The sequence below is a fragment of the Coptis chinensis genome, chromosome 6, assembly GCF_015680905.1.
Source record: "Coptis chinensis isolate HL-2020 chromosome 6, ASM1568090v1, whole genome shotgun sequence".
NCBI classification, from domain to species: domain Eukaryota; kingdom Viridiplantae; phylum Streptophyta; class Magnoliopsida; order Ranunculales; family Ranunculaceae; genus Coptis; species Coptis chinensis.
In genome coordinates this window covers 1,656,877-1,674,694 of record NC_141461.1, presented here as the reverse complement: position 1 = coordinate 1,674,694, position 17,818 = coordinate 1,656,877, and the positions used below count along the sequence as shown (strand labels likewise).

Below are 17,818 nucleotides of genomic sequence, written 5' to 3'. Positions count from 1 at the left end.
GTTATGCGGACAAAAACCAACTTGGTTGGTTTCATCTCATCTCTTTCCCTTTTTTTTTCTTCGCTTCGCTCTCACTCTTTCTTTTCCTCTACCTTTCCAGACATTCTAAATCTCCACTCCTCTTTTTCCATCTCCACTCCTCCATCTTTCTCTCCCACTCCGCTCACCCCCACTGCTTAACAGTATACTTAGATACAATATTTTCGATATATCGATATAAAAAACAAAATTTTGACGGGTCACAAAAAAGCTGGATATATCCGATATTTCTGATATATCCAAAATATATCGATTTTTTAGTACACCAATATGTTCACCGACTGTACCTGAGCACGTCGTTTCAAGAGTTGCTTTGGAGCAGTTTGAGTGGTGCACTCATGACTCATGACAACTAGCACAAATTTCTATACATTTAGTCTACATGATTAAATTGTTTCACGAAAGTAGGACAGGCATAACTAAAATCAACACGCATACATCCACCATACCTAACAAACCCTCCAATATTCTAGAGATCAAACATACACTTGAGGACGATCTACTCCAGTTAAGAGCACAGTAAGAAATTTCTACCGACTCAACCCGGCCCTTTATAAGCGGCAACTGGTTTCCATTTATAGCAAAAAAAAAAAAAAAAAAAAAAAAAAAAATCTCTGCACTCGAATTGAAAGTGTTGAAAATTAAATAAATTTCAAAACCTAACCCTAGAAAAGAGGAGATAAAAATGGCGTCATCAAAAGTGATGGCGTCTTCAACATCATCGACTAACAATTCGGATCTACCTAGAAAAACAACGAGTACATATTCATCAATTGATCTAACAAATGATACTAAAAACTACGGATCAATGAGTATGGATGAATTAATTAGAAACATTTACGGTGAAAATCCACCACCTCCGTCAACTCCACCACCACCTGACATAGTTATTGACGGAGTACTTGAATCACAATTGCAACAAACTGGTACAAAGACTGCTGAAGAAGTGTGGAAAGAGATTTCAGGTGGTGGTAATAATAATAATAATGAGGATGGAATTGAAGAAGAAGAAGAAGAGGAAGAAGAAGATAGGAAGGTTAGAGGAGATCCAGGAGAAATGACTTTAGAAGAGTTTTTGACTAAAGCTGGAGCGGTTAGAGAGGAGGATATGAAGATACCGCAAATGGTTGGACCGGTACATGGATTTGTTGTGGATCCGGTTTTGGATTCTACTAGATATGCTGCTGCACAACAAGGAGGAGGTGGTGGTGGTGGTGGTGAAGGTGGTGGGTCTGGTTCGGGATCGATTCTTTGGTTAGGAAATGGTGGGGATAGAGCTGGTGGTGGAAGAGGGAAGAGAAGAGCGGTTTTGGAACCTATTGATAAAGTTGCGCAACAGAGACAGAGAAGGATGATTAAGAATCGAGAGTCTGCTGCTAGGTCTAGGGAGAGGAAACAGGTCTAGTTTGGATGATTTGTTTATTGATTTTTATTGGACTAGTTTGTTTAGAGTTGAGTTGATTTTTTTTTTTTTTTTGTTATTATTATGCGTTTAGGCGTACACGGTGGAGTTGGAATCCTTAGTGACACAATTGGAGGAGGAAAATGCACGACTTCAAAAAGAACAGGTGAAACTAGTTTTGGATTTTTTTTATTATGGTAGTTGTAGTTTAAACCAATTACTGTGTTTTATAAGTTATGAACTGGGATTTAGCGTGTGAATTTTAGTAAACAAGTAATGTAACCCTGTGGAAGTAGTGTTAACAAGAGAAATTGGGTCATTTACTGTCCAGTTTGATCCCTTCTAAGTGAATTGAACATTAGATTTTCAGGAAATTTTCACTTTATTTTTGCATTATCCTTTCTGGTTATGAGTGGAAGTTAAAAAAGTTTACTGTGATTGACTTTCATCTATGCGTGATAACTAAGTCTTGTCTTTCACTAGAGTTAAGCAATTTCTTATATGCATCAATTGTGTCTGTGATTCCACTCAGGAACATTTTTGGGAATTCAAAATTAGAATGTATTTTGGAAAAAATTCCTTGTTTATTGTGAGGATGGGAAAACTTCATAGTAATATTTGAACGAGTTTTTATACTGTTTCATAAGATAGGCAGATAAGTGGACGAGAGAAATGTTTTTTATGAGATACAAAAGAGTCTTAAGATCAACTCTCACCAGAAAAACGGGGATCATTTAGCAATTTAATTGGTGGACATCTTATTTCCCCATATGACTATGTCATCTTTCTTCTTTGGGTCTCTCAAGTTTCAAAACTTCAGTTTTGTTGTTTCTACTTTTTAGTAGGTCTAATATTTTTGTAATAGTACTCATCGCATCTGTTTTCACATCTTTGCTTTCTATTGTTCCCAACGATTAGCTATAATTAGAACACTAGGTACACACACTTAATCAAACACAGTACAAAGTGCATATGTTTATGATTTTCTTATTTGTTGAGAACAGTCGTTTTTATGTATTATAAATGAGTTCTAATACTACAGACAACTCCCCTACGGCCCTACCCTACACACACTCACACGAAAAAAGGGATTTTGAATGTGTTGGCTATTGTGTATGTGACATCTACTATACATGGAAGAGCAGTCCCCACCCCACACACACACACACGCACCCAACTGTCCAAGTTATTTTGGGGTTGAATCAATGCAAGCACATGCCGAAATCACTGTGGGCTGGATGCTAGGACACGCAGTAGTGATGATATTTCTTTAGAAATTATTCATTTTTGTCCTTCAATGGTCTTCTGCTGTAACTGATTCCTGGAGTCGTTTCTAAATGCATTGTTGCTGTTTGTTTTGTCACCAATGGATTACATTATGTGATATTTTTATTTGGATATTCAGTAATGCATATTGCTGTTGACATTTCCATCAACTTGTGCTTTGATATGTTTTGTCAAATTGTTTGTGTATGTATCCAGTTCTGGATCTTGAGCTTTTGAGAAGATAGTCAACTAATAAAAGTGTTAAATTGCAGGCAGAGCGAAGCAGGGAGAGGTACAACCAGGTAAGTGTTGTGTATTCCAATTGTATGTTTTATTTTACACTGTTTATGACTGATTTAATTACACGACAGGATTCAAAGGCTGAAGAATATTTTTTGGAAATTTGTTTTTGAATTACATTTCTATTAAGCTGAAGTGGTAGACTAGATTTCAGTTTAGTGAAGACGTTTAATAGGCCATTCTGAAGAGTTCTCTTGAATGCTTTGATTTGTGATACTACTTTTTTTTTTTGGTAGGTAAGCAGGGTTTTTAGAGAGGTCCCTTACCCCTTTTCATAAATAAAATAATAAGAGCTTTTACATTCTTGCATATTCCTTGCCTGTAGCATCTTCATATACAATTTTCTTAACATCTTCAGAAAATGAACTAGGTACTATCTCTATGAAGCTGAGAGTAGGAATATTGGCAGCTAGTGCGTCTGCCAACTTATTAGCTTCCCTATATACATGGACAATAGAAAATGCTTCCAATTTCCCTATATAGTGGTGTATATCATCCATTATGTTCTTTGCCTGCCATGGGTATTGATTTTGGGCCTTCAGAAATGAGACCACATTACTTGAGTCCGTCTGGGCTTTAATTCTCATTACATTGTGGGCTTCAGCCAACTTGAGTCCGTGCATTAATCCTTGTAGCTCGATTATTGCGATGCTTTTAAACTCTGTACTTCCCTTTGCTGCCGCCAAAACTTCTCCACTGTGATTCCTTATCACTGCTGACCATCCTCCACGCGTACCTTGCAATGTCCCATCGGTATTCAAGATACTTACATCTTCTCCATCTCTCTCCCATTTGCACCACCTGACCTGCCTCCTCTCGACTTCAATATCTAATCTCCACATCTGTTCCAGTCGCGTTCTACTCGGCCCCTCACTCATCTTATACTGACATGCTCGAAGCTTTGTCTTCGTATCATTCAATACCACTTGTATTATGTGCTCTGCTGCTGCCTGCTTATTCTGAAACACCCTTCGATTCCTTTCTTGCCAGATCTCATACACAAAGCCATTGAACATCAGCTTCAGCGCATCTTTATCGCATCCCGTCCCTTTTGATTTCTCGATGATCCATTCAATACCACTTGTATTTGTGATACTACTCAGTACTGGTGATTCGTTGTTTATGATTTAATAGACTTTATATTTTATATCTTGCCGGTTTAACACTGACCATAGTGTTTGATGGTCTCTGTCTTCTTAATATTGGTTATACAAAGTTAGTTGATACTTTTCTTTCTATGCTCTGGAGTTTCTTGTTCTGGTTTCTCGTGTGCTTATATACATCACTTGTATACATGGCTGCATCTACAGCATCTCCACTTAGCTTGACCAATCTTCCTCCACCTAATAAGATTCCTTGATGCATATCAGAGAAATGTGGGGTTTACGGTTTAGCCGGTGATTTGTGATTGGCTGCTAGACCGACAAATTTTGACTAGAATGGTTTTGCAGGAGTTTTGAAAACTTCAAGCACTTTTTGTTATTTTCTCGGAGGGATAGCCCCCATTGATTCTCAGAGGATTAGTATTATGTTCTAATTAGAGTGTGATTTTGTTATAAATATCTCAAGGATGGTGCATCCAGTCAATAGTATGTTGGGTGGATTCTTAAAATTGACAAATGTGACCCTTGCATTTTGAAGCCCAAATTGAGTTGGGTCTTGGGTGGCATTGAGTTGAATCTCACCAAAACTTGGGTTTCCTCCAAGGTTATTAGTAGTGAATAATGGGATCATGCTGTCTCATAATAGAAGAAGTATGAATTGGGCGTTGGAATATGGAAAAAAAATTCGTACAAGAATTATTAGTTAATATAGGGTTATATACTGTCCCTGTCCTTTTTTTTTTTTTTTTTTTTGCATACCAGACTACCAGTAATGCTAGTGAAAACAAGGAGTTATGGGAGTTGCTTCGGGTTTTACACATTTATGTAAGCAGGCTGTTTTGAGGATTACAAGGGGTAGCCTTGGAAAATTTCTGGAGCTTAATGATTCTTTATTGGGAAGGGGCTCATTATATAAGAATATACCATGGTTCGAATTGCGTAAGAAGTTGTTTAAGTTTAAAAAACTCCTTTGTTAGTGACAGCAGAGTTCTCATTGATGGTTAACAATTATGACTTTCTTGACCAATTTTAGTTTACGTGGAGGATATAATTCACGTGATGGTCATAGATAGATTCGAGGTTTGAAATGCCATTTCCCTTTGTATTTCTTTGTTGTATTGGTTGTTATTTTACTGTAAGATATCTCATCCAGCTTGCATAGCGCCTCTTTACATCTGTCTTGATGGTTATTTTGTGATTCGTCAAAGTTTCTTTTTTCTGTAGAATAGGGTGTTTTGCTCGTGTCCTGCTTATATTCAGTTGTAGCAAATTGGGGATGCATCTGTCTTTACTTGTGATGCCATTATTTTGTTATATATATGATCATTTTTAACCTAGGTTGTGAAATAGCAACATACGGTGTTTCTCTGTACCTACTTAACAGGGAATATGATTGTGTATTTGTATGTTGATCTATGGTGTAAGTTTTATTCAATTGGATTGAAATGAATTTCTTGTTGTAGTACTATTTTTTTCTGTATGTTGATCATTTCTCGAGTGGGGTTTCTTTAGATTCACATCAGTTTGCCATTATGATCTTGTCACACTAGAAATGATGTAGATGCTTAGTTCCGTTTTCAAGTATGTTGTCATTGTGTGTTATGTCAATCATTTTCTGGAATTCTTGTGCCCCTCTTCTTTGGTGTTACTTTGTTGCTATACTTTTTGTGTTTTGCCTATGAAGTTGTGTTATAGCGGTTTGACCTGGCTCCTTCCTAATTGCATTTGCTAAACCAATTGTTTGAAAGGTTATATAATGTATGAAGATGAGCTAATATTATGCTTGAATTTTCTGTGATAACTATCGACTTCTTTCGCATTGCAGCTCATGGAAAGTTTGATTCCAGTTGAAGAAAAGCAAAAATCACTACCTCGACAAGTTCTTAGGAGAGCTTGCTCAGCACATTGGTAGAGCTTCTGTTTTATCCCCCAATAGTTTGAGATGGAAGGAGTGTTATTCTTCAAAGCTCACGATTCAGCACAAGCAGATGGCAAAATCTTGTAGTTGGAAATTTGATTTAGTGGAGACACTATTTCGAGAGAGCTTCCAGTACAAAAACTAGCAAGAAAGAAACTGATAATTTATATGGTTTCTTTTATACAAGCTGTTGGGAGCCCACTTCAAATAGTACTCAGACAAGTTTATGAGGCTTTATTGATGCTAGTTGGTGAAGAATGAAGAAGAAATAGAAATAGAAAAGAGAAAAACAAAGAACATTATCACTTACATAAAGCTGTTACCCCATCTGCTGCAATTAGGGGGAGAAGCTTGAACTAATGTGATTTATATACTAGAGTAGCCCTGATAGAATAGTAATGCTATATTGTAGTACTTTGTGTATATCAACTCAATATATAGCTGATGGTCTTGTTTCTGCAATTTATTTTATTTCGGCTCTATGAGAAATAGGGAAAGTTTTGTTACTGAATTATGCTCGTGAATGACTAATGCTGCTATCACGACTTTCAACTTGGAAACGCACTTAGAAATTAGGCAGTTGTGCCACTCCTCTCTGTTGCAAGAGAATGAATTACTCCACAAGTCTGTTGAGGCGTTTTTCTTTTCTGGGAAAATCTACCCGAAGGGTGCATGCTTGCGTGCCCCGCCTTGTAGATTGTAGTAAATATTATTCTTAGCACATTTCTCTCTCATAGAGCAAGCAATGTGGATGTGAAGAAACGATATTGAGATTTCAGTCTCCACGATCAAGTTTGTGTCGATGGTACGGATATGTATTTCTATGTAAATCAATGACGAGGACTTAAATTAATGGTTATGACTTTTGATGTTTGGTGTAGATTACTAATGTATGCTGGGTAACCCCAGCGGTCCATTTCTCGCCTTGTACTTGGTAAATCTTAGTCCATTTCTCAAGCAATGTGGATTCTTTGAGATTTCAGGCTCCACGATCAAGTTTGTGTCGATAGTGCTCGGATGTTGGTGTAACCAGCGGTCTTTGGGCGACTGGGTCTCTACTCTCTACATACCAACACGTATTTCTATGTAAATCAATGAATCTCTCTGTAAATTAATGATTAGGACTTAAATCAATGGTTATGACTTTTGATACATCAATAAGTTTAAATAGTAGGTCAAATAAGTGTGTTGGTGTAGTATTACTGATGTGCAAACTATGCTTTCAGTAAAATTTAGGCCACATACTTTTTTTTTGTATTTTTTAGATAACCCCAGGCCACATACATATACATACTTGTTGGAGTTATTTATGTTACATAATTAATTATTAAAGATCCCTCTCTCACAGAACCAATAAAGTTCACAAAAGAAAAAGAAAGGATAAAAAAATCTGCAGTTGTGAATTGTGATTAAACAATTATCTCCCTAATCATTTTAGAATAATAACCATAATCACTGCCTACCATCCTTTTTCCTTCTTTCCCAACCCATGTGTTCTCTTTTTACATTTAATTTCATATAATAACTTGTGCAAAGCAAAATCACTTCACTTTTCTTACTGTAAAACACAGTCTCCAAAAAGCTTCAAGGACCATCTTTCCCTGTGTCCTGCATTTATCCCATTCCCTAGTAGCCAAACACACCCGACACTGTTGGCCTACTGCAGTCTATCTCACTCAAACATAAAAGTACAAATTTTAAAACAGCAACAGCTTAATTAGAATACAAGAGAAAAACAATGGAGACCTCATCCTCCATGCTCTTCCTCCTTTCTCTCTTCACATTACTTCTAAAACCCTCTATTTCTACAACTATACTTGTAGATGGACTTGCAGAGTGGAAAAATCCCAGTGTACTTGTTGGTGACACTATCAGTAAGTTAAACAACATTTTTTTTTTTTTTTTTTCTTTTTCTTATCACACTTATAAAATAAAACTGACATGTCTCTTGTTCTCTCTTTCAGTTTTCAGACACAAACTACACTACAACCTCTACATTTTCCAGAACAAAAGAGCCTTCAAAGTCTGCAACTTCACTCAAGCTATCCTTCTCACTAAACCCAACTCCAACTCCTTCACGGTATCATTTCTTCCCCTTTTCTTTAATTGAGTATTTTCAAATATTAGCTGAACTAGCATTTTTCTCTGTGTCTGTGTGTTTAGTGGCACCCCTCACGCCCTGGTTACTTCTACTTCTTATTCAACAATGGTTCTCTAAAAGCGTGCCGAGATGGTGACAAGCTTCCAATAAGGGTATCTCTAACACCACCAGAATTAGCACCTCAGGAAGCTCCATCACCAAGCTCTGGTGGGCTTGTGTCATCTACTCCGGCAACTCAGTGGCGTTTCCTTTCACCTCAACCAAGTTCAAGTCCAGCACCAACAAGTACTAAACCTGTATTGCCAGATAAAGGTGGTGGAATACCTTTTATCAACAGTAATCCAGCTGTTCCTCTGCCTACTGGTGAAACTGATGCTGCCACAATTCGCCCATTACCCATTTCTAGTGGTGTAGTACAGGTATCCATGTGCTAGTTTGCTTTGTTTTTTTCACTTTTATGTTTTAGATGGTCTTTGTCTCTCTCTTTGTCCCTCTTTTGGGGAAATGTTATGAAAATTTTGAATTAATGGAGTTTCATTGGATTCTTTGTTCGGTGGTTGTGCAGATGGTGGGGCTGTGTTCACTTCAAATTCTTCTCTGTTTTATGGTATGGATGATGCTTTACTAAAAATTGTATATGATGGGCTGGGTTCAGTTGGAAACTTGGAATATGTTTTTATGTGACAAAGCTAGCTAGTTAGAACTTAGAAGTGATTTTGTAATCCATTCAACTTTTAGAGTGAGAACTCATGAATTCCTTCAACTTTGCCTTGTATCTAGTATAGTGTAGTATGTGCTTAGATCATAACTAAAATTAGTCTTGTTTTTACTTTGTAATCATTTCATGAGCATCTTTAGTATGCTTTTCACATCCCATCAATTATCCTTGGCCATTTTTTTCTTTCCCTCTTTCCCATCAATCTGTTGGCTTGAAAAACCTCTAGGACTAATCTAGCTTTACTGGTAACTATTTGTAGAGAATGTCTTTTTTGTTGGTAGACGGTAGACCCTCCAAAGAATAGTTGTTATAGGCATTTTTATGAACTATATTTATATATTACATTTGTCTGGAGTCATTTCATAGCCATTTCTTCCTTTATTTGTACACAGTATAATTTTATAGCTATATTTGTAATGATGTAATAATGTAGCCATTTCTTAATAGGGTCATTATTTGAGTTCTTCATTTCGTATCAAGTTGTATGATTCTCATCGTCAAAACCTTACGTAGATAGAATGATTATGGTTGATTCATTGCTATAATGCTAAGAGTATAGTAATGCTAATGCAAGTCAATGAGGGGGTACACACCTCACAAGTTAGTTGCGTCCATCATTTCTCTTGGCAGTGGGAATCATTCCATATTTGTATGTATGTACTGGTTATTCTGGCTTCGAAGTAATTGGGAGTGAGCCTATTTGAAGTGATTAGGTTGTCAAAAAGGAACCTCTGGCTAAAGTTTTAACATGATAGGAATGTCTAATGCTCTCGTAGTTTTTAATAATGTTTAGTGTTATTGTGCTAAGGCCACGGGATCATAGTGTCTGTGTCTCACAGTGGGCTGGACAACTAACTTTCACATTTATAGAATGAGGTAAAGCATGCGAACTGTCAAAGACAAATGAAGTGAAGTATACAAGAGCACGAGCTCAGTACCTAGAGTAGAATGAGGTATTATGAAAATATTGAAAATTTGAAATCACATGCACGCGAGTTATATGCTGAATGCTGGATTTTTATTAGGTACTGGCAATTAGTAGGTGATCATCTTATTGTCTTTGATGTCTGTCAAGTGTCAATAACCTTAACTCCTTAAGGTTGATCATCTCCTCGCAACCACCTTTATAAGTTCTTTCTTAACATCTGTATCTTGCACCCCTAAAGATTGTCTAATTCAATATTGGAGATAGTCTAAAGTTTGGTTCTAGCTCAGAAATTGAAGGGAAAAAACAAACTAGAGGTTTCAGCAATATTGCAACCTAATTAGCTAACTAAAGGTGGCTTCAATAATACAGTACCAAGATCTGGGTGATTCATGATCAGGTCTAGTGTGAAACCAACCTCGACGTATGAGTAGTTAAGAACAAACCTTCGTTTTTGGCAACTTTCGGCTGACTCAAATGCCTTGTAGAACATGCCATGGGATAAGTGCAACACAAGTACTTCTGAAATTTGTCAAACTCACAAAGCTGTAAACTAAAGTGTAGCTACCATTCTTCCCTCCAAAGCAAAATAATAATAAAGCACCCATTGCCTCCCTTATTCCATCTGTGATACCAATCTCAAATTAAGAATCAATGGATACGTGCTCTAGAGTTTAGACTCCTACAGTACCTACCTCCTAATCCTATTTAGATTGCAACATTTCATATATTATTCTTCTACTTACAATCCCAGAAAATCAAGAAGGTGAATTGCAAGCGATAATGGAGTTAGAATTAGGACTCAAAATCACGAAAACCAAAGATGATCTTACGACTACTGATCTCCGCATAGCTAAAGATCACTCTGGCATTCTCTTCCTCTCCAGAGAAGATGAAAACATGTTTGTTCTCACTGCTCATCTTAAAGGTAACCTACTTCTTTTTGTTCTCCATGTTATCATTTTTCTTTTTGGTTATTGTGCTATGTTTGTGAGATTGTGAATGTCTCGCATTACTGCAGGTTTCAAAAGGAAGAAAATCAAAATTAATATAAGCAAAGATAAGTCACAAATTTCAATAAGTGGAGAGAAACCAGTTCAAGAGATGGTGATGAAGAGATGGATAATGCACAAGAAAGAAGTAGAGTTGAAAGGCTTCAAAAAGGTTTTTCGGATTCCTAATAACGTGAATGTTGATAAAATCCAAGCCAAGTTCAACAAAGAAGACACAATCTTATCCATTTTCATGCCGAAAGCAAGCAAAGGAATCCAAGGAATTAAAATAGAAGAAGTAATAGAAGGTGAGAGTTCTCAAACAAATCCAGTTCAAGCAAATGAAGTACAAGAAACAATTCAACCAGAAATTAGAGATGTAGTTGAAGAAACGACGTTGAAAAAGTTACCTGAAACCGAATACGAAGAAGCAAAAGAAACAGTTTCTCCAACCGACGTGATAGAAGTTCCTGAAACAATAGCAAAAGATCAAGTTGAACAAGTTACAGAGCCGGAACCAGAACAGGTCCTTGAAGCCCAAGAAGAAGAAGATTCTTCATTACCAGAACAAATGAAGAATGAAGAGAACATTGAAGAACCAGTGAAAGTTGAAGAAGATCAAGAACTTCAGCATCCGAAACCTTTACTTGAGGATCAAGTTAAAGAGATTCGAAATGAAGATATTCAAAAAGAAGAAGAAGCAATCAAAGAACAAGTGAAAGAAGAATCAGAAAACTTGCCAACTCATATTCCAGAACCCGAAGATCAGTTGAAAGAAGAACGGGCTGAAGATCGACAAGAAGAAAGTTTTAAAGATGAGGAAAATGGGAGGGAAGAAAATAAGAAAGAGGAGAGGCGGTTTTGTGGGCCTTGCATTTTCGCGGGATCTGCTTTTATTGGGTTTCTTATAGTACTTGTAATTCAATTGATAAGAAGCAGTAATAAGTCCAAAAAATGATTACTGATCATTTGACAATTTGTTTGGGCTTGTTATTATAAATAATCAAAAAAATGTTAGGCTTCTGTCTCAAATCACTAACAGTATTATCTTGCTTCACAATAATCTGTGTCTACTAGAAGCAGCAAAACAATCATTTGAATAGAGCAAAAAATTACAATATCTTATTGTTAATATAATAGGTCTGCACCATTAGGGTTTTAATTATCCAGAAGTTATCCAAAAGTTCATAGCTTGCAGGAATATCAATGCCAACAATTTCAAAAGAAGAAGAGGAGGAAGGAACCTTAAAGTTAAAAATACAATCCAATCCAGTTAATGAGACGATGGAAGCAAATCGAGACTCACCTTCCAGTGCTAATCTTCAACTCAAAGTATCAAAAGGGCCCTATGAAGTACATAAAGCAAATAATCCTAATCATGATGTGTCTGAATCTTTCTTCATGATGTTCATATTAAACTCAACCTAAGAGGGCTTTCAACAGTCTTCAAGTCTGGATTTTCAAGTCAGATGAATTGTTCAAACTTCCCAGTATGTTATTTAGAAGCTTCCCCTTATCATCCACAACTGGTCCGACTTCATCCGGAATGAAGGAGAAGGTCTTAGAAGGTTTCTTCCGTCGTCCTCCAATGAGAATCTCTCGGGTTTTATCCACCCAAACCTCAGACGAAAGCTTAGACTTGTTCCTACAAGAATCCACAAGATTGTCACTGTCATCTAACCTACTCTTTTTTCCATTGTCATCCTTGTGCCATGAATCAAGAAGCTGTAGGAGCGAGCTGTCTTCCTCACTCTTCCTGGTCACCCTTTTTCCATCCAATCCATCTCTGACGGGAGACTCTCCATCGGAATCTGAAAACTCATCTGACAAATAAGAATTGTCATCAAAATCTAAATTTTCCTTTCCTTCCTTTGTTTCTGCATTATTCTCTGACCTCATGCAGTTCTTGGGCTTAGAGATAGGCCCAAGTTCCTTCCACGCACTATCAGGATCATTGTCCTTCCACGCACTATCAGAATCCGAGTCACTTGCCTTTTTGGCACCATCATTCTCCCATACACTCTTGGGGATAACAGCTTTTGATGATTTTGCTGAAGATAAAACAAAATTGAACTCTACGGCTATCCCGGGGATTGTTTCCAATAGGCCTGACAGTTTCGGGTAACCAAGCTTCTGATAATCCAAAGCGTACCCATATTTTTCAAGAAACATAGTTTTGAAGCAGCTCATACCGAACCCTGCTGGTTGGTTCTTTAAAGTTTCCAGCACAAGTTTCTGACAATCTGCTAATATCTCACTTTTGGACTTCCCACAAGCAACTTTGTTCCTTTCATTAGAACCTGCTACAGTCCAACTGTCGCTTTTGTTTCCATTTCCACTCCCATGATTAACTGATCTCTGCAAGTTAGAGTTTGACAAATCTGATGAAAACAAAGAACTCAATCCATTTGAAATGTGAGGCTTAGATGCAGAGGTTGATGTAGACAAAGGATGAATTAGTGCAAAAGGGAAAGTTCTGGAGATGTTTTCTTCTACCCATTTCTTCTCAGAAATTATTACATCTATTAAGTGATTGAGATCATCAATGGAAAGAGTGTTAAGATGTGGAGCATAGACCTTCTGCAACTGCTGTGCAAGCTGTTCCCTGCAGAAATCCAGATCAATAAGAACTCTGATTAAAACTATACTGTCAGGGAATGGTGTTCTCAAAGTTTTGCAAAAATGTAGATACTATCAAATAAATATATGGGAGAAGGTGGCGGCGTGCCGGCGTCTATAAGAGATGTAGGGACATGGCACGGCAAAAGGAATCGATTCTTCACATACAAATTCACATTTTAAACGAAAATATATTAAATTCAGAAATTAAAGTAAACATTTTCTATAAGGCTGACGTAGATCACAACACTGGAAATCTAATATGCAGGAGTGTCACCAACATATTATTTGACAGATCCGGTGGAGTAAAGTGTTGTTTTCCTTACACAGCAATAAGCTGCCTCAATATGACACTCACATTGTTCCAGTTTATCGGATCCTGAGAGACTTACATACCATCTTTTTAGATTGGTAAACTGAAATTTCACTATAAAAAAAGAGGGAAAAAAGAAGAAGAAACAATGTATGTTAAGAAGTTCTATACTTAGAGTTGGGTAAACATCGTGCCAAATCTGAAGAGTAATTTTTAAAATTACTTCAAGCTACAGGAAAAAAAAAATATTGCCAAAAAACATAAATGGCCAATTGTGAACTTTGGAGTCACACTATAATTGGGAAGCTAATGACTCTCAAGAAAGGGAAAATGCCCAAGACAAAAGTTAAAAGAAACAAACCAAAAGAATTAATCACCATTCAATGTGAGGGGCTGGATGGCCAAGAATTAATCACCAACAAAACAGGAACACAAATAATGAGAAGGATTTATACAGAGTTGGAGGGAAACCTGGTTTTCGATTGGGAGATCAAGGCTGCACCTTTTGGAGTGTGTAAGAATAACTGCGTATTCTCCCAAAAAGAAACCTTTGAGAATAACTCACTATTGTCAGTTTTATTGTTTGTTTGATTCAATTCTTCCCCACCTTGTTCACTTGTATTATCACGATTTGCCTTGGATTTCCCAGATCTCCACCAGTTCACAGTCCTACCAAACATACCTACTCTCCGGCTTGATTTATTTCTCCCTTCAGAATCCGTTATATCTTTTTCTGTAGAAACTGATTTCTCCTCAGACTCTCCCTTCTCAACATTATCAGCACTAGCAGAACAAAGTTCAAGAGAAGTAGTATCCTTAACAGAAGCGTCAACATTACGGCCAAAAAAAGTTCTCCACATTCTTCGAAAAAGTCCCACCTTAGGAATGGAGTCACTTTGCTCCGTAGGATTGGAATCAACCTCCTTAAGATCTACATCGTTTTCTTTGTGGTCAACTGGAGGAGGAGCTTCTGTGGTTGGGGCATGTGCTGGTGATGATGATTTTTCTTTCACATCTGTCCTTGAAACACATTTTTTGCCTTTTAGTTCAGCAGTTACCATTTTGCTCCTGCCACTATCATTAGCTTCCAAACCTGTGGACTGTCTCAATTTAGAATTAACTGGTTTGGCAACTTTTGGCTGATCAACTGGCCCAACGACCTTTTGTCCATCAACTGGCTCAGCAACTTTTGGCTGATCAACTGGCCTAACGACCTTTTGTCGATCAATTGGCTCAGCAACTTTAAGCTGATCAATTGGCGCAACAACCGTTTGTCGATCAACTGGCCTAACAACCTTTTGCCGATCAATTGGCTCAGCAACTTTAAGCTGATCAACTGGCTCAACAACCGTTTGTCGATCAACTGGCTCATCAACTTTTAGCTGATTAACAGGCTTGAGATCTTTTGGCAGATTAACATTTTCGGCTAACTTCGGCTGAATACCATGGACAAGTATCTGACCCTCCTCAGCCATATCAAGCTTCAACACATTGGGTATTGACCTAAGCAAGTGAGAGAATTTTTTATGTCCAAAGAAGTCTTTATCCATCTGCACCTTGTTTTTCATTAATTCACTGCGGAGCTCTGTAATCAAAATTCCTTTGGGATATAAACTCACTACTTGACGAATCCGATTCACAGTAGCGGTTGGAATTGGCCGAATTTTAGCATCTGTGGTAGCATCTGAAGAATGTTCAGCTTGCACACAAGCTGGCTGCCCCGTTTCTGGGAAGGGGTCTTCTAGAGGCCCTTTATACTGGCCATACCAAGACTCCCATGGGCCATCTGGGGGCTGGTTAAAATGCTTTCCATTATAATTTTCCCCTCTAACCAGATGGTTCCAATGCCACATGATACTTGCAGCACTGCAAAGTACACCAGGAGCAGATTCACCACTGGCAAGTAATATATTGTAGTTATTCATCCTCAAACGATGTAAAATGTTTGCAAAGTCTGTGTCCCCAGAAATTATGAAAAGATGTGCTGGTGGAGGATTTTGAGATACCCAAAACACAAGATCAGCAAGAAGAGCCCTGTCAGCACTGTTCTTTCCACCTGCATCAAAATAAGTGTGATTATCGCTGGCAAGTTAACAACGAAAAAGGAACTGGGAACATACTGATTCCAGAATAGTGTAAGTATGTTTGGCACCAAATGGTGATTTATAAACTTCATGTTCAGATTGGCAAACAACCCGAATGCACGAATCCATAACGGTTATTATTATATTCTAATGTAACACGTAAGGAAACACAATAGCTAAATTCATGTAACCAGTGCACACAAGGAACAGTCCAAATAAATAAAAGGTCCGGGTACAAAAAAATTTAAACAATTGTGGCTGCAAAGAAAGAAACACTTAAAAACCTCAGATGAATGTTTATACTTTAATTTGATTTTCCAATACATACAAGGTTATCCAACTAAACAAACTCCAAATATATTGGAGGACAACATAGTTTAAACTTGAAACAAATAGCACAGGTAAATCATTAAGGAGCTACTTTGAGGGCTTTGTGGGAAAAAAATCCCGTGGTATGTAGCGCATCAAGGTCAACTATATGAAAATGCCTTCTGAATTCAAAGGGACAGATCCCATTGCCTATCCCGTTCATTTCATCATTTGGCATATCCAAGGTTACAAAGCATTTCCAATGCCGCCCAGGTGCAAAAAACCAATGAAAGTGAAACCAAATGTTACATAGGAAGACATAACCTTATGAGGAAAATACAATATGAATTTACATTCAGCACATACCAAGACTCAAAGCTCTTTACAATCACAAATAGGAAACTGTAATTTCTTAAAGAACTTCAAATCAATAAATGAGAAGCTCAAAGAAACAAACCCTGCAACACAAAACCCACCTTGTGGACCCAAGATCTATAAGACAAACTTCAAGCACGAGCCATCGCTACTCCCAGTCATGATTGAATCCGTCAACAATTTTGGATATCAAACGGCCAAACCAAAACTCATACCCCCAAAATACACACAAATAATCTTGTTTCTTGTCTTTAAAACCTTACCACGAAGATTCTGGCTGAATCATGCGCGGAAAAATTTTAAATTCACAAAACAAAAGGATAAACTACTCATGTATAAACTTTCAACAGCAAATTCTAATCCAATCAATTACAAGCATTTTTTAGGACCATTTCCAAATTCCACAAAGCCTAAACACCAAAACAATTTAAACAAAATCACAGAAACTAACCGCGAGGAACATGATTAAGCGAAACACCAGTCAAAGAAAGAATTTCCTGAGTATTCCTCGAAAGCTGAATAAAATCGCCAAACGCCGTAATACTAACAGGCCCTTTAATCCCATTAACTCTAAGTGCAGAAGTAATCCTCTGTGCAACTTTCATAGCATTCACACCACAAGGCACATTACAATTCTCAAAATCCCACCACACTGAAACTTTAACATTCCTATTCTGTTCATCATTACAAACATTTCTATTATATTCATCTGAAGAAGAAGAAGAAGAAGAAGAAGAGAAAGAATGTGAATTTGTGGTGCTTTTGGTAGAAGTTGAATAGAAGAGGAAGAAATGAGAGTAGAGTGAAGTTGTTGATGAAGAAGAACGGAAAGAAATGGTTTTTGAGGTTATGGAATTCATTTGGTGTGTGAAGTGAGTGAGAGAGAGAGTGAGGGTTTAGGGTTTAAGGGGTTTTAAGGATAGAGAATTAAATAAGGTTGGAGAAAGGCTTTATTTTAGGAATGAAAAGGAGAGAGGGTTCCACAACCTTTCTTAAACCCTACAAAATTTACTAAAACTATATATATATATATATATATATATATATATATATATATATATATATATATATTTTTATTTATTGGCAAACCTGTTTTAAATGAGATCAGTATTTATAGTTACTGTATATATCAAATTTAGAAACTTGTTGGTTAGAGATAAATAACATTTTTGCTTAAACCAAAATTTGTTTTAATTGATTAGAGATGGTTAATTAGAATTATGGACAAAAGAACTAAGAGATGTACCAAAACAAATTTACTCTCTCAATTTGAAAAATCTCCACTTACCTTCCTTTCTCAATCTCCACTTTCCAATCCTAGTTTTACCAAATCAATGTTGACCCAAACCCGTAC

At 37.0% G+C, this 17,818-nt stretch overlaps 4 protein-coding genes across 4 annotated transcripts; 3 read left to right on the top strand and 1 right to left on the bottom strand.

Moving 5' to 3' along the window:
* Positions 1-545: 545 nt before the first annotated feature.
* LOC147490596 (bZIP transcription factor 12-like) lies at positions 546-6,490 on the top strand. Its single transcript, XM_086563798.1, has 4 exons — positions 546-1,438; positions 1,536-1,607; positions 2,980-3,009; positions 5,936-6,490. The coding sequence occupies exons 1-4, from the start codon at positions 725-727 to the stop codon at positions 6,020-6,022; spliced, it is 903 nt and encodes a 300-aa protein (XP_086419924.1). The 5' UTR covers positions 546-724; the 3' UTR covers positions 6,023-6,490.
* A 1,131-nt stretch (positions 6,491-7,621) lies between these two features.
* LOC147490595 (uncharacterized) lies at positions 7,622-8,892 on the top strand. Its single transcript, XM_086563799.1, has 4 exons — positions 7,622-7,902; positions 7,993-8,108; positions 8,192-8,548; positions 8,695-8,892. Exons 1-4 carry the CDS (start codon positions 7,767-7,769, stop codon positions 8,755-8,757), a joined length of 672 nt encoding a protein of 223 aa, XP_086419925.1. The 5' UTR covers positions 7,622-7,766; the 3' UTR covers positions 8,758-8,892.
* A 1,535-nt stretch (positions 8,893-10,427) lies between these two features.
* Positions 10,428-11,787, top strand: LOC147490594 (uncharacterized). The gene is made up of 2 exons (XM_086563797.1): positions 10,428-10,700; positions 10,794-11,787. The coding sequence occupies exons 1-2, from the start codon at positions 10,556-10,558 to the stop codon at positions 11,720-11,722; spliced, it is 1,074 nt and encodes a 357-aa protein (XP_086419923.1). The 5' UTR covers positions 10,428-10,555; the 3' UTR covers positions 11,723-11,787.
* A 71-nt stretch (positions 11,788-11,858) lies between these two features.
* Positions 11,859-17,450, bottom strand: LOC147490593 (uncharacterized). The gene is made up of 3 exons (XM_086563796.1): positions 16,916-17,450; positions 14,168-15,752; positions 11,859-13,369 (listed from the first exon to the last, which is right to left on the bottom strand). The coding sequence occupies exons 1-3, from the start codon at positions 17,322-17,324 to the stop codon at positions 12,211-12,213; spliced, it is 3,153 nt and encodes a 1,050-aa protein (XP_086419922.1). The 5' UTR covers positions 17,325-17,450; the 3' UTR covers positions 11,859-12,210.
* Between the last annotated feature and the right edge of the window lie 368 nt (positions 17,451-17,818).